We start from the raw sequence: 16,877 nt of genomic DNA, 5'->3' as shown, positions 1-16,877 counted from the left end.
GCCCACATCAGAGGGCATTTGAGGTCGTACGCGTGTGTGGGCCGCATCTTCTGGGTCAGGACCCTTTTGCCTGCTTTCAGTTGTGCAAGAGCGTCCTTAAATCTCTTCCTCTCCTTTCTCCATGTTTTAATTATGCGCGGAGATGGCCGCACATGATTTTGGCTTGACTTGGCGACACCCTGATTGCACACCCAGTGAGACAGTCTCGACATTTGCCGGCCGGAGCGGAGGCGGGGTGGCGGTTGAGAGCCGGGCCGGAGTGTTGCCAGAGCTGGCTGCATTCAGCTGCTCAGAAGGTGAGGATTGGGCACAGGAATGTGGGACGTGACATTCGGGAGCACACCGCTGCGCTCACGCTATGGGGCGAGGAAGGAAAGACCTCTCCGTAGGAACGGTGCTCCTTCGCGCTCGGTGCGCTCAGTTTCCTTCTCCGTCCCGGAAAGCAAAAGTTTAGGAAACTGATAGGATTAAAACAACAATTTTTGAAAAAGGCAAGCTGTGTTTTGTTTTGTTTTTTGCTCCTTCATCAAAGTGGCCCAACACACAATGGAGCAGACTTTGATCTCCTTGACAAAGACCACTCAGGAACAGCCCGGGTCAGTGGGAGTGGTCCCGAATCATTGTTGGGAAGGATGCTAATGATAAATATTGATGAAATTATTTGTTATCGTGATCTGTCCTTGCCGTTCTAGGATTCTCCTTGGCTCCACAGATCCTGTGCCTGTTTGAAAACAATAGCACTCAAGAGACGGGTAGATTTTCTGGGGTTTTTCCACCCAATGGTGCGTCTTTCAGTTTACGAAAGCTGCTGCTGCAGGCAACGCTAAGTCCGTGTAGAAGGGGAACAGCGAGCCATTATTTACAAGCCTGTTCTTCGCAGAGTATAAATGTGGAAAAAAAGTTTTGATGAAATGCAGCGATGGGGTGGAGATCAGGGGTGCCTTTTAGAGAGGGCGAGGGCCTGTTTCCCATTTATACCCCATTAGTTTCAGAATAGATGTGTTTGTTCTGCAGGAGAAACTACATTTCTAGTCAACACTTCTGAGTAGATATGGCTAGGACTGTGCTGAGTGTGGTTATTGCTGTGCACAGTTAAATTGCCCTTGGAATGCTATTCATGCGGAAGGCACAGGTCCTCGTCGGACCAGTGGCTACAACACTGCTGTAGTTATATCAAGCAGAGAAAACTCCACCAAGGCAAATATTCGTAAAATACTATTTAAAAAAAAGAAGAAGCAATTTAATCTGGAATAATCCCAAAGCAGACCATTGAATCTGTTGGACAGGTTCTCTCTTGATACTGAAATCCTTTTCCTTCCTCTGAAACTGAAATCTGAAATGGTGGTGCTGATGGAGATGAGGGTTGCCAACCTTTTTTTTACTGGCCCCTGTTCCTGTGCCTTTAACAGCAACCTGATTTGTTTTGGGAAGCTTTGTTGCTTTCCGGTAAACAGAGTACTGTAACAACTTGAACTACAGACATTAGAAAGTGGTAATACTTTGTGCTATGAAAAACTTCCCTGCTCTTAAAGGCACAGGAGCAGGTCAGATTGACTCTTTTTCTGGTTAGTTGGCAACTCTGATAGTTGATAGGTATTTGCTGTATAAAACTTGATAGGTATTTGCTGTATAACCCCAGGCAAGGAAGAATGGGCGTTCACATTCCCTTCCCCTTTTATACCAGTTTTATACCAGTTGTTCTTGGTACAGGATAGATTTTATTTATCAGCCTTCCTGAGCCTGGTGCCCTCCAGATGCTTTGGACTACAACTCCTATCAGCCCCAGCCAGTAAGAACCGTGGTTCGGGATGCTGGGAGTTGTAGTCCAAAACATCTAGAAGGTGCTAGGTTGCGGAAAGCGGTATTACATTGTTGTCCCTTCTTTCGCTGAAGAGCTCATAACAGCATAAATGCTTCCTTTACCCATTTTCAACTCACAACCACCCCACGAGGTAGGTTAGGCGGAGAGATAGTGACTAGCTCAGTCCACTTCCTGCCTGAGTGGCATTTGAACTTGGGTCTCACCAATATTATAGCAGCCTTCCAGATTTGTACGTCCGAAGTTATTAGCCTGTGACCATTGCAAGATTGGATGGTAACCTATTCATGTAATAAAAATGTATTTTAAAAATAACATGTTTTTAAAGTTTACTTAGTAGTCCTCAATAATGTTTCCCACTAGAAAAACATTTCCTTTACATCACACAGCTGAACAGGTAGTGTGTCGTAAGCTCGTAATATCTAAGTCTGAGGAAGACTCCTTTGATTCAAAGATTTCCTTCAACATGATTTGCATTTTAAACACTGACCTTCACAACAGATAAAGACTTTTCCCAAAGCAAAATCTTCCATATCTTATTTATTTATTACATTTCTATAATGCCAAATAGCAGAAGCTCTGGGAGGTTCACAGCTCTTCTCGCCCTCCCCTCCCCAAGCCTGAGTCTTACTGTCGCTTCTTGAAATCCTTGGTCTGCTCCCAAGAAAGCCAACGTAAAATTAAAAACAAGTTAAAACAGCCTGAAAATAAAAATATAGCAACGGTAGCACCCAAGTCTAAAATGCACAAAAACATTGCTTTTTCAAACTGGAAGGCCTGGGAAAATAAAGTTTTTATTTTCATGTTATTTTTAAAGTTGTTAGTCCTCAGCATTGACTACATTTCCCCACGTTTCACTAGTCCAAGAGTTTGTATGTGTGTGTGTATCTTCTAGTTTTGTGGGATTTTAAGATTTATAAAAATGCAATAAATCTTATAGATGTACCGTAAAGTTAACCCATAGAAAAAGCCTGACATAAATAAAGGAGAGGAAGAAAGGGGCGGGGGGGGGGGGAGAAAAGCCTAAGAAGAAACCAACCCCTCCACCCCCCGCATGATGGATGTATCATCATGGATATTATGGATGAATCCTGCACAGCACATACACTTTGTACAGAGAAAGGGAAAAGGGGCCAGAGGACATGGGGGTGGGGGCTTCAGGAGGGAGGGGCGCGCATCCCCTGACATCATCTGGTCCCACCCTGACACCCTGTTTCCCCACCCCTGACAAAAAGGATTAATCATATCCTGGTACACAGTCCATGTTTGATGTATTCCATACAGTTGAGTCACTTAGTGTTGTTGTTGTTGTTGTTCAGTCGTTCAGTCGTGTCCGACTCTTCGTGACCCCATGGACCATAGCAGGCCAGGCCTTCCTGTCCTGCGCTCTCTCCCGGAGCGTGCTCAAGTTCATATTCATTGCATCCGTGATGCTATCTAGCCATCTCATCCTCTGCCGTCCCCTTCTCCGTTTGCCTTCAGTCTTTCCCAGCATCAGGGTCTTTTCCAGGGAGTTTTCTCTTCGCATTAGGTGGCCAAAAGATTTGAGCTTCAGCTTCAGTATCTGTCCTTCCAATGAGCAGTCAGGCTTGATTTCCTTTAGGATGGACTGATTTGACCTCCTTGCAGTCCAGGGGACTCGCAAGAGTCTTCTCCAGCACCACAGTTCGAAAGCAGGTTTCATTAAAAATGAAATGGAATGGTAGAGACCAAAAGCTTCACAAATATCAGCTCTTAAATGATGCATTACAGTGCACTCCTGTGCAGGTCTACCCAGAAGTAAATCCTACTGAGTTTATTGGGGCTCACTCCTCTATAGGCAGTATTTGGTCATGGTGAACAGATTGTTCCCGAAGTTGCTGCCACTGATTCATTTGTGGTTTGAACAACACAGTTGAGGGTATGGCAGCTGAGCATCATTTTGGTACCATCTAGCTTGCCATGGTGTGTGCTGTGGGCTGGGCCCTGAGGAAGCATTCTGTGTGACTTGAAAGCTTGCTTTCTTGCTTCAGTGTGGTTTGCGTTTTAATTATTTTATCAATCCATGGTATTGTTTGACTTGTTCTACATGTCTTGCTCTGCCGGACTTCTCCCAGATGCTGACCATCTGTCTGGAAAACGACTTATGATTTCACCTTCCCCACCTCTCTTTAATCATTTTTTAATGCCCTGAATTGGGGGCGGGGGAGTGTAATCTTGTAAGAGGAAGTCTTCAGGGCAGAGTTGCAGGGAGGCATTCTTTTTTGATGGGAGCGCAGTTTGTTCCAAAAGAGATTGGCCCCCAGCTGCAGCTTGACGCATTCACATGTAAGCATCCGTGTGGCTCTGTGCAAGCCCCTCCCCCCTGCATGTGCACGCGCGTGTGTCTGCCTGCCTGCCTGTCTGCAGGCATGGAGAAGAACTGAATGTAGGCGAAAGGTGAACGTGATGCGCATGCGTCGGATCTCCGTCCTGATTGGCTGCAGGGGGAACGAGCCCCCAGTAGCCTGAGATATAAGGTCAAGGGCTTGCAGGCGTGTGAGTGTGCGTGTGTGCGGGTGGAGTCCGGTTAGTGCAAAGAGAAGGAGGCAGATCATAAGCTCTCTTCAGTGCAGGGGTCATCTGCAGGCAGGAATGAGCTGGGACATGTAACACAGACCTTGCGCATGAGGCATGGCGCATTCAAGGGGAGGAGGGAGTTAATTTCCAGGAGGGTGTGTGAAGCAAAATTGATTTCCTTCTAATCCTCTTTCTTAGCCTTTCTCCCTCCCTTACTGCCAGAACAAAGAAAAGAGTGTTTTCCTCCAGTTCAGTAGGCTTGCTGGTTAACAACTTTAAAAGCAAGGGACCCCCCCCCCCGCCCCAATCTGAGGCTGAAATAACGCCCATTACATTTCTAGGAGAGCAGTATCGGAGGGAGTGGAGTGGCTGGAATGTCACTTCAGCTGTGCACCCGCTAGGCATCCTTAAAAAACATTTTTTCTCAACCCCCCGCCCCGTCAGTTTGTACGATGGTGGAGGCAATACTGCCCTATCTTCAAGGGGTGTTTGTAAGGGTTGCTGAGATAATGTATGTGGATGTTTGGGAGGGGGGAAATGCAATATAAGTGCTCCATTATAATTTTATTTATTTATTTATTACATTTATATCCTGCCTTTTTTCCTCCTTAAGGAACCCAAGGCGGCATACATTATCCTCCTCCTCTCCATTTCATCCTCACAACAACAACCCTGTGAGGTGGGTTGGGCTGAGAGTCTGTGGCTGGCCCAAAGTCACCCGGTGAGCTTCCACGGCCGAGTGGGGACTAGAACCCACATCTCCCGGTTCCCAGTGTCACCGATCTTCTAAGGAAAATGATGCCGAAATAATACCTGTGTTGCGGTTTTGCTCAGCGAGATTATTGCATTTGGGAGATTTCTAAAAGATTTAAAGCAGCCTTACCTAACCCAGGACCCTCCAGATGTGTTGGACTACAGTTTCCAGCACCCCCTAATGCTGGCTGGCTGTGATGGGACTTGTAGTCCAACACATCTGGAAGGCTCCTGGGTTGGGAAAGGCACCTGGGTTGATGTAAAAATCGTGTGTGTGCGTGCATTGCAAAATGGAAAATGCCACTTTATTCTGCACTAGTCCAGCCTTATATGGAGTACTGTGCCCAGTTCCAGGATGTCGACAAATTGGAAGGAGTTCAGAGCAGAGCAACAAAGATGATGAGGGGTTTGGAAAAGAAGTCCTATGAATTGAGATTGAAAGAACTGGGTATTTTTAGCTTGGAGAAAAGAAGAACTAGGGATGGAAGGGGACATGGGAGCACTTCAAATACCTGAAAATCTGCCAAACAGAAGAGGGCAAAGATGTGTTCTCTGCTGTTCAGAAGGCTGGATTAGATCAAATGGGCATAAATTATAGGAAGGTAGATTTTGGTTGAACATTAGGAGAAACTTCTGGATAGTAAAAGGAGTTTGACAATGGAACCAATAACCATTGACCTAGGGAGGTGGAGAGCTGTCCCTGGCTGGAGATCTTCAAGCAGAGCCCAGACAAGCAAGGAGGGGGCTGGACTAGATGGCCTCTAAGCGCACTTCCACTCTGATTCTATGAAGGAAGAAATAGTATAGAAATGTCAGGGACTAGTAAATATTTTGTTCCTTGGGTTTCGGCAAGGGTTGGATTTCTTTGAGGCAGAGACTGCCAAACTCCCTGCCTTTTCCCACCAACGGGTAGGAAGTTGATGGACTTTTCCGCCGAGGAGACGCTGCCTGTCTGCCATGGAATCTGTGCGAAGTCCAGCAGGGGGAGGGGGATAAAGAGTTCTTCTCCTTCTCTCCTAAAAGAATGCAGGGTGGGTCAGACGACAAAATGGAAGGGAGTCAGATTTGGGTCAGAAAAAAGAAAATACTTTTTGACATGATGCAAGTTCATGGACTTAGACAAGCCCAACCTGGCACCCTCCAGAGGAGCTGGCTGGGGGGTGCTGGGAGTTGTAGTCCAACATAAAACTTCCATGTTCAGAGGCAGTGTATCTCTGAACACCAAATGCTGGTTGACGAGCCACAGAGGAGGACTGTTTCCTTTGTGCCTTGCTTATGTGCCTCCCAGAAGCATCTTGCTGCTCCCTGATGGAAACAGGGGACTGGGGTCAATGGACCCGTCTTCTGCTCTAACCAGGCTCCTCTTCTATGTCCTTGATAAGGTAGCTCTGCATTCCCTATATTGCAAACGGGGGCTGAGCGATCGTGTCTGGCCGAAAGCGGCTGAGTCTGCTCCTGGCGGAGGTGAGATCTGAACCCGGGGCCAGCCGCACATCCCCTCCACTGTGCTAGTGCTTCCTTAGCGTTGTCCGATCCGGCCTCGTGAGCTTTGTCAGGCGGGGCTGGCTCCGTGTCGGCTTACGTCTTTTGCAAAGCCCCGGGCACGTACATCGCCATTACGCAACCATAACCCGGACAGATGGATTGCCTGCCACGTCCTGTGCTACATCTTGGCGGAGTCTCTTGCGGATGCCGGTTTTGTTACTTTGCAAGCCCTTCTCTTCCCTCCCTCCCTCCCTCCCTCGCTCCCTCCACCCATCAGATCTGTAACCCAGCCACAATGTTGGCATTGTGTGCGGTCAGACACTGTGAAGTCCACAAACCCATTGCGAATCTCAAACGTCACGTAACGGTGGTAATTTTCCCTGCTTGCAGCGGAGGTGGCAGAATGTCTGTCCTGCAGAACCAGGGGGAAGAATATCCTTTTGGCTCGTCCTGATAGATGGAGGGCTCCGAGGCCCTATATGCCCTGCTGGTAACAGCCAGGCAGGGCAGGAGGAACGACGAAGGCAGCGTTGCCTCCTGTTCCTTCCTCCTCCTCAAAGGAAACTCAGCCTGATGGGAGAATGATTTTGACCATCAACCCTCAGCTTCATAAACGGAAGTTTGGTGCTTTCAGAACACAGGAAGTGGACAGGGTGACGGTGCCTGCAGCATGGATGATGAAACATGACTAGGAGAGCAAACCCATGAGAGGAAAAAATGTGCAGTTGGGTGTTGTTTTTCCCCATGAGAGGAAAAAATGTGCAGCTGGGTGTTATTTTTTCCCATGAGAGGAAAAAATGTGCAGTTGGGTGTTGTTTTTCCCCATGAGAGGAAAAAATGTGCAGTTGGGTGTTATTTTTTCCCATGAGAGGAAAAAATGTGCAGTTGGGTGTTTGTCTCTGGACCAGTTCCCTGAATTCTTTTTGGGTTAAAGCCAGAACGATGGCCTGTCAGCCAGATTTTGGGGTGAGGTGGGGTATTTTTTTACCGTTGTATCACCGAAAAGAAAATAACACTCTTCATGTGCCAATTGCCTCACGTTCCTGGTTGTATTCATCCTCACTCACAGCCTGCGGAGGTAGGCCACTGCATCCATTTTATAAGTTAGGAAGCCCAGGGCTGACTTAGCCAGAGGTCTCCAAATGGCCTGAAAAGTGATTTGAACATAAGCCTTAAGGCATCTGGGATGCTGGGAAGAAACGGGAGATGGCTGCCACTTCCACAACTGCTTTTGGGCTTCTCTCAGGCATCTGGCTGTCCCTGGTTGGAAACCGAATGCTGGGCTAGAGGGACGAGCATTTCCAGAACTTCTGAGAGCCAAGGCGCATGCAAAAAGGGTTTGCTTGAGTGTAGGAGAGTGAGGATTATGTACCTCAGAGCCTGTTACTAGTGTTTCTGCAGGAGACCCTGTTCTGAGCGTGCCTCCTAATTGGAAGGTGGCATGCCCAGAGCAGTGCAGAGATGCAATGGCCAACCTCCCCTGAGTGTATTTGTGGGGCATCTCTGCTGCAGCGCAATTCTCCGCCCCTCTTCTCTCAGCAAAAGTTGATTGGAAGCAAGCAAAGGCAGAGCAGAGAGTCGTGCGAAGGTCCAACGGGCACCTCCCTCTGCTGCTGGGTTCCTACGGGAACATTTGGCCCAATCCAGCGCAACGGTTCTCACACCCCTTGCTCGGGTGGGAGCATCCTGGCCTCGATCTTTGCCTCGGTGGCGCAATTTTTACGATGTTTTGACGCAACGCCCGCGTTTTTCGTGAGGCGGCTGGGCATGCTGAAGTGACCCCTGTGTTGCAATGCAGATCCACACCTTAATGAAAGATACATCAGGAAAACAAAGAGAGAAATGTTCCCTCTTTGTGGACTTCTCTGGAAACAGGAAGTGGCAGAACGGCTGCAAGGAGCGGCTCTCTGTTTCGGAGATGCCAGATAACCACGGGCCAAACGACACCTGACGTTACACGCTGTCAGGATTCCCTTAGTCCCCGTTTCACTTCACGCCCAAACATACACAGATGAGAGGCTTCAGTCTCCAGCTTTTAATCTGTGACCTCACAGGGTCATACAGATGCAAATTCTCAGGGAAACTCTCCGTCTACCAGGAATGCCTTCAGGGGATCCCAATGGGATTTATGAGAGTTGCCCGCCGTTTGAAGGGGGAGGCGGTCTGGCTAGCCTCTCTTAAGGGCGGGGGGTCCCTCTCTTCTCAATGAGGCCTCCAAGCGCAGCTTCTCACACAAGGCCCATTGGGTAGACCGTCTAAGTTCCGCCCCGGCTTCCCCTCTCTTTGCTCTGCGCCTGCGCCTGGCATCTATTAGGTTCTCCTCCTGTTCGCTGCCTCTCACGGGGTGGGGGGTGAGGAGGGACCCTCAAGCTCAGCCGCCTGGACGTCTGTATCCTGAGAAGCAGGCCTGCTCATATCTGGACTAGCCTGGGAAAACACCTCCCCCATGTCAGGCGGTTCTCCTTCAGACTCTGAACTGCTATCCCACTCCCTGCGCTCAGAAACACCCCTGACAAACGTGAGGTTTAACGCCACGTCTTTCTCTTCAAAAGTACAAATTGCAGTGGCTGGGGAGTGAGATCAGGACCCCAGCAGGCAGTCCTGACAGAAATACGCAGTTGTTGGTAGTGTGGCTCCAGGTTTTGGAAGGCCCTTAAGGCAAGAGGCCCTTGCTCAGTGCCGTAGTGGCCAACTCCTCCTTGCTTCTGTTGCCGTTGCCCATGCAGTTCCCGCTGCAAGCAAAGGGTGTGGCTCTGTGTCCTTGCTCTGGTTGGGTGAACAGACAGTGACAGCAAGGAGGAGCAGCAGCAGCAGGGCCAGGAAATGCCCATGGGACCCTTGCATTGGCATGGGCCTTGGCAAGTGCCCAACTATGCCTACCTCTGACACCAGCCCTGTGTACTGGAAAGGCAGCTCCAACTGGTGTTGATTGGAATTTGGAGCCTCCTTTCACATGCAGACAGCAGGTAGCTGTGAGATTACAACAGGGAGGGAAAGTTAGACTCCCCCTCCCTGCCTTCTGTGGTCCTGATTCAGACCAGCCCCATCCATGTGTTTTTAACATCACCCCTGGGCCACCCCTGCATGCATGTGCACCTGTCTGTCATGCTTAACACACAAAATGTGTTCCGATTACCCGAGTTCTGAAAGGATTTTTTGTTTCAGAGAGGGAAATCTTATTTGTTTGTTACACTTTTATCCCCCCACCTTTCCTCCCAAGGAGCTCAAGGCAGCATATGCAGGTCTCCCGCCAACATTTTCCCCCTCACAACAACCCTTTTAGGTAGGTTGGAAAGCCAAGAGAGTGGGAGCCATTCATAACGAATACTCCCCACGCTCTTCCGTAGCTCTCGAGGGAGTGCGATCCACAGTTTGGGAGCGATGCAAGAGAAAGCTCTTCCATGCGTGCCCGACAAACGGGCCTCTGCGGGTCACGGTGCCCACAAAAGGGCCTCTCCTGCAGATCTTACACTTGGGCAGATTCAGAACGAGACAAGCAGTCCCTTAGATAGTCAGTCCCTAAGCCATTTAGGGCTTCAGAGGTTAAACCCCACACCTTGGCTTGAGCCCAGAAAAGAATTGGCAACCGATGCAGGCCTTTCAAGACCGTCGTAATATGGTCCCTATACCCAAATAGCCAAACTTGGCCCTACGCTTGATTTTTCTTCTTTCCTGATGGAGGCTGAGGCCATTTTGAGCAGGGACAGCCAGGACAGCCTGTCATTTTCATAATGCAGCCCTGGTGCAGTTTACTAAAGGGGCTCTTCCCAGCGTTCGGGCCTCAGGCCTCTGCTTTTCATAGTTTAGTGCTGGTTTCGTTCATGATGCTGGCCCTCAAGGAAAAAAAACGTTATTAAAATGAGTTATGGAGATGCTTTAATTTGTAGAACAAAAACAAATTGGTCTGCTGAGCCTCCCAGCAGTTTTCAAGTGGTTCATGGGGGGTGGCGGAAGGTTAAGATCCGCTGGTGTAAGCTATATAGGAATGAAGTACTATGCAGTGGAAATTTGCACAAGAGTAGGGGTTCTGTTTTTGAAAAGGGAGGAATGGCAGCTGTAAAACCCTATAACCTTTTGGTGCGTTTCTTGATGTGCCCATATCCAGCTTCTGCAGGGCACAAGTATGGACGGACAGTCTGGATACTTAATAGTAATAATACATAACATTTATATAGCATTTCACATACCTGATCCAGTTGTTATCCTTACAACAACACTGTAAGGTAAGTCAGTATTATTAACCCCATACTGCCGTTCAGGAGGACTGAGGCAGTGAACTCACGGCCGAGGCAAGATTTGAACCAGGGACTTCCTGTTTTGTAGCTCAGCCTCTTAAGGTAGAATCCTGGGAGTTTTATTACTTTTTTCTGTCTAAACATGCATAGGATTGTAGGACCCTTTTCTGTCTAAACATGCATAGGATTGTAGGACCCTTTTCTGTCTAAACATGCATAGGATTGTAGGACCCTTTTCTGTCTAAACATGCATAGGATTGTAGGACCTTTTTCTGTCTAAACATGCATAGGATTGTAGGACCTTTTTCTGTCTAAACATGAATGGGATTGTGGGACCTTTTTCTGTCTAAACATGTATAGGATTGCACCCTTATCTGCTATGTTATACCAGCTCTCACACATTCAAATTTCCACATTCTCTTGTTCTGGCAGAGACCTTCAAATCATGTGTAGCGTTTTTAAAAAAGTAAAAACTCTTTCAATCGAAATATGTAAGACAATGTCGGTGGTCCTGTTGTGCTAGATTTTCTGTGAACCCCTGCCAGAGTCGTAGGGCTGCAGGTCTGTCTTTGAGATTAGGAAAAGCAAGTCCACAAGATATCTTTTCTTCTTGCTCAGATGGCAGCTAGACTAGGAAACGGTAACATCAGCCTTGATTTTTTTTCCTGTTCCAACAATCCCCTTTGCTGCAGGACTTGTCCCAGGGGGGTTTGTTTGTTTCTTGGGCTGTTGAATTCGGATCTTGCTGTTAATTTGCAGGCGTAGCCTCCTAGCTGCTGTCTTATTATACGTGTTCAATTTTCTTACGTGTTCAATTTTCTTACGTTAGGAAAAGTGAGAAAATGACACCATTTCACCCTGAGGTTTTCAAATCATGTTCAGGGAGAACCCTTGGAAGACCATCGGTGGTTCCTTGGGATGGTCGTCATGGGGGACAAGTTTTCCTGAACGACTGCAAGCTCAGACTGGCCAATCTTCCCCTGCAATGCACAGCGTCGGGGAATATCGGTTGTTGTGCTCTGGTGCAGTCAAAGTGGGGCAACATTGAGGCCTGGCCCATGTGAATGGAAAGTGTGCCCTAGGCCAGCAGTCTCCAACCCGCGGATCACGACCTACAGCTGGATTGTGGCCTGACCTACGGTGGGTCACACCAGCGGCACTACCGCCCTAGGCATTAAAAGAGTTAAGAAGTGGTCCCTATACTGCTGCCCTCCCCAAACTGGTGCCCTCCAGAGGTATTGGACTACAACCACCATCATAGGAAAGATGGGAGCTGTAATCCAGCACCTCTGGAAGGCACTAGATTGGGGAAAGCTGCCATCAAGCACATTTAGGCCAAATGTAGGCCCCAAGACTGAAAAAAGTTGTAAACGTTTGCCCTGGGCACCCTCTGCCACGTTCCAGGGGTTTTTCAGCAGATAAGCTGATGTTGAAAGGGTTTCTGGAATGCAGGAAATGTGAAAAACTGACTGCCCAGAACCAGTTTACCCAGTAAAATGGTCCCATATGCGTGAATGCCTGCGTGCAACTGGATTTCAGTCTTTGCTTCTTTGGGACAAAACTGGTAACGGGGAGGTGGGGACCTTCGTATAGGCCATGAATTAAGCCCCCAAAGTTGAACATGGGAACTATCGGAATTTGGGGAGGGGCTGCAGCTCAGTTGTAGACCCCCGCTTTGCACACTGAAAGCCCCAAGTTCAATCCTCGGTTTCTCCAGGTTGGGGGGGGACAGACCCCTGCCTTGAGCCCTGGAGAGCTGCTGCCTGCCAGTGTTGACAATAATGAGCTAAATGGACCAAGGCAGCTTCAAAATGAGGCAGCTTCCTGTGTTCAGTACTAAGGTACCCTGTATATCAGGAGTACGCTGAGCATCACAGCACTTGTGTATTCCTTAGGAACACCCATATCTTTCATTATTATGAGGTGGAATAAAATAACCAGAATAAATGGTTTGGAGCAGGGGTTTGGACTCGATGGCCTTGTAGGCCCCTTCCAACCCTACTATTCTGTGAGTCTATGAATGCTCTTTAAATGAAACCGTGTATGCGTGGGAGAGAGATTTTAAGCAGGTGTCTGAATGTTGGGCGTCTCTGCTCCCCTCTCCTCCCTCCAAAATCCCATAATGGCAACACTGGCATGACTGTTATTTTGGCTTACAAATATTCTGTAGACCTCAGTGTTATCATGCAGAAATAGAGGAAATATGTTTCTAAGGGGAAATGCAATCCATGTTATTGAGGGCTAGTAACTTGAAAAAAATGTTATTTTAAAAATACCTTTAAAAATTATATAAATATGACAGTATACAACTGGACGGCTGCTATAATGTAGTTAAAGTAATAGAGTGTTGGACTGGGACTGGGCATACCTACGTTCAAATAATCCTAACTCAGCCAGGAAGTTGACGGGGTGATGTTGGGCCAGTCACTACCTCTGAGGCTAACCTACCTCACAGGGCTGTTGTGAGATTAAAATTGGGGGGGGGGGTTCAGATACACCACCCTGAGCTGTTTAGAGGATGGGTGGGATATACGTTTGCTTTCCAAAAGAGAAAAGAATTCATAAGAGGGCATCTTCTCTCTGCTCACAAGTATTCCTATTTTTTTTGGTATCAGGCCTTTCTAGGGAAAATCCCCCGTATTTCCCTGGACCATCAGATCTCGAGCTACAGACTTGGTGTGCGTGCGTGCGTGCATGTGAGAGAGAGAATGAGAATTGCTGGATACATCACCTCGCGGCAACAACAGTTAAGAGCTTAAATCTGATTCACATGTCCTGATGTTCCTGGAATCTCTCTCCCCTTAAATCAAGAGATACTATCTGGGATTCGCTGACCCGGGGCTGCGGCTTCCTACTCCTGAAGCAAAGCACGAGTGTGACACAGTTGGGAGAAAGGGGCTTTGAGTGTCATGAGAACGTTCCAAAGCAGCTTAGGTTGGCCTGCAAAAATCGGATCCCCATTTCGCTTGCCCGAGGTGGAGCTGCCAGGAGACCTTTTTTCCGTGAACGATCAGGCAGGCATCCAAACTCAGCGGCCCTCCTTGACCTGCGGCCCAAACAAGTCCCCGATTGTCACTTCTGTACTTCGGCTTAGGCAGAAAAGGGGTTTTAAAAGGGCTCTGCCAAAAAGCTGAGGATGTTGAACTTCAGCTTGCTCGGTAAATTGGTGACCATTTTGGCTTTGTTAGCCATGAATAACAATAGGGGCTTGTTTTCTTCCTATCTCCTTTGGAACTGATGTCCCAGGCAAACAGTTTTTAATGAATTCATTTGAAAAGAAAATCTGCCCCCCCTTCTCCGTCCTGTAGAACTCACACAGGGCCGCTAATGATAAAGTAGTAAAATCACAGCAAAGCCAATAAAAAAAATGTTTTTATTAACAATAAAAAAAGATACAATTTTGAATACAAAATCAGCCAACAAAAAGTAGCAGAGAGCTGGAAAAATAGCCAGCAGCAGTAATGATATGGATTTCGCGGTTTTTCTAGGCTCCAGAAAACCCTTTGGAAAGAGAATTGGCTTAAGGTCAGTATGATGTAGGTCAGCAGTGAGGAGGCAAGGCAAACCTCCCTAGAGATGCCACCACCGAGAAGGCCTTGTCTTGGGTAACCACCCACTGCACCTCAGATGGAGGGGTAACCTGTAGGGTTATGTCTCACCAAAAAAGAGGACACAGATTTACATTAAAAACATCAGATGATGATTTGCTGCATGTCCTGGAGAAGTTGATCTTGGTCATTTATTACACGTGACTGGCTAGAATGGCAAGAACCATGCACCTTCCAATTTTCAAATTTCAGTGCCTTTTGCTATAGCCAAACAGCAAAGCCCGAAGCCACCCAATCAGACTGCGGCAGAGTCGTTGATGGAGGTGGGACTTCTGAATCCAGATCGCCATGATCCAGATCCGCATGTCCATCTGCAGGAACCACACAGGCATAATAGTTGGCTGTGATGCCAACTGGGAGGTCCACGCCTGCAATTAAAGCAAGAGAAAACCCTGGTGTGCTTCCCAGTTTGCAATTGTTAGTTCACTCCACAGTGGTAGAGCACGTGCTTTGCCCTTTATGCAGAACCATGAGAACTGGAATCTTACTTTCTTTTTAAGGGAAGGCTCCTAGCGCAGGGGCAAGGCCTGTGATTTGCCCACAGAAGCCCCAGATTCAATCCCTGACATCTCCAGGTAGGGCCAGGATAGAGTCTAGTCTGAAATCCTGGAGGATACAGATGCTTGGGAGGATGATACAGAAGCATGGCTTCCTGGACCGGTTTGCGGGCGCACTGCGGTTAACTCAACATTGCTCAAAGGGGTTGTCTGAAGTGCATCTACACTGCAGCGTAGCAGCGTAACAGCGTAGCAGCGTAAGAATGCGTAACTTTGCCACGGTGTGCATGTGTCCTCTGTTCAGATGTTCCCAGCTGATTTGAACTCTGGTCTGTTTTCTCCTGTCTTCCTCCTCCTCCCCTCCCCTCCCCCCCGCCCACTCCTGCCTTTGCAGAAGATGACAGCTCCGCTGATGCTGGCGGTCGGAGGAGCAGTCTTGGGATCCTTGCAGTTTGGCTACAACACTGGAGTCATCAATGCCCCGCAGAAGGTGAGTGCGAAAGCGAAAGAAGGCCCATTTGTCCAGTGCATGAAAGCTACCCAAGCAAGGTCACACGTCTTTCTGACACCTGGCCTGTGTGGCCCCGGTGCCAGTCGTGTGGGGGGCCCTGAAGACAGTTCTTTTACACACCCTATCCCCTCCTGCTCATCTCACAAGCTGATCGGCATTGCACAGAAGGTGCACACTCAAGTAGGGGGACCGCCCCTCACCCTGGAGGCATCTAGACCTTCTGATGAGTTTTGGAGCCCCCAGGTCTCTTTGTCCTTGATTAGATGGCAACCTGGAAAAACCCGCAAGGAACATTTCTGCTCCGGAGTGAGTAACCCTTCTGGACCAGACCAAAGGCATTCAACTGGTTGTGCATAGATTGGGGGCAGGGCTGCCCCTATGATCCCATGCCCCGCCCCGCCCCGCCATGCATGTTCGTTCTCTTGGATATGTTATCTGAATAGATGTCGTGTCTTCCCACCCTGCTATCTTCATCCACCACGCATTGTATATCCTTGCCCATAGCCACTTGGTTGGTCACCTGTGGTGAGTAAGGATTGCCTCCAAGCGACCCAACTTTTCAGAAGTTGGTGTTTTTTTTAGTTTGAGGCCAGATGGGCTTCCATGCCTAGTCAGTTTTGCAGGATTTGACTGTGCAAAGTTGGTATACGAACACATTCTTTTAAAAGCACAAAAGCAGTGTTCTTTAAATGTTGCGGCCAGGATGGGAATGAGTGCTCCCTTCCCCCACTCTTCTCCTCCTCTCTCCACCGAAATAGCACATCTGGTTAGCCAGCTTACTGCCGGCTGTAATGGGATTTGTTAAGCTGGTTCCCAGGAGAATTAGTTTTCTCTGTGCTGAGAACTCTGGGGCAGTGGCTGCATCAATGCCAGTCCTGTTTGGGTAATACTCGAACCCCCAGAGATGGATTTTGGAGCGGAAGTTAAGCGTGTGGTTTAACTTGAGTGATTGCGAGCCTTGGACTGGATCATCCCCCATTTCAGGATATTGTAGGGTTGGAAAAGGGGCCCAAAGGGGCAACGAAAACGATCGGGGAGTTGCGCACCTTCCCTGCAAGCAAGGGCTAAAAAGCATTTTCGTTTAAAACTAAGGGGGGACATCATAGAGCAGCCGCCCCCAGTCTGGCATCCTCCAGATGTTTTGGATTACAGCCTACATTCCTGATGATTGGCCATGCTGGCTGGGGCTCATGGAAGTTGAAGTCCAAAGCATCTGTAAGGTACCAGTTTGGGGAAAGGCTGTGATGGATAATTATGAAATGATGCATGGGTGGAGAAGGTTGTTAGTTAGAGAGATGATTTTTCTCCTCCTGCCATAACGCTGCATGCAGCTCAGGAGTCAACCAGTGAAACAGATTGGCAGGAGATTCAGGATGGATAAAAGAAAGTCCTTCTTGACACAAAACGGAATTAATGCATGGAGCTTGCTGC

At 48.3% G+C, this 16,877-nt stretch overlaps 1 protein-coding gene across 3 annotated transcripts in view; it reads left to right on the top strand.

Moving 5' to 3' along the window:
* Positions 1-16,877, top strand: part of LOC146335454 (solute carrier family 2, facilitated glucose transporter member 1) — a 40,610-nt gene that overhangs the window by 7,980 nt on the left and 15,753 nt on the right. For 2 of the 3 annotated variants that reach the window (XM_084821804.1, XM_084821803.1), the window contains exon 2: positions 15,330-15,425. In XM_084821804.1, the coding sequence (XP_084677930.1) occupies positions 15,330-15,425 (96 nt within the window). Of the gene's footprint in view, positions 1-13,445; positions 13,577-15,329; positions 15,426-16,877 lie in introns of all 3 variants that reach the window. The other variant, XM_084821802.1, reaches the window with a different exon arrangement.

This window comes from Heloderma suspectum, chromosome 15, assembly GCF_057233095.1.
Source record: "Heloderma suspectum isolate Gila_16-S chromosome 15, 16-S_ref, whole genome shotgun sequence".
NCBI lineage: Eukaryota > Metazoa > Chordata > Lepidosauria > Squamata > Helodermatidae > Heloderma > Heloderma suspectum.
This window is presented reverse-complemented; position numbering and strand designations above follow the sequence as displayed.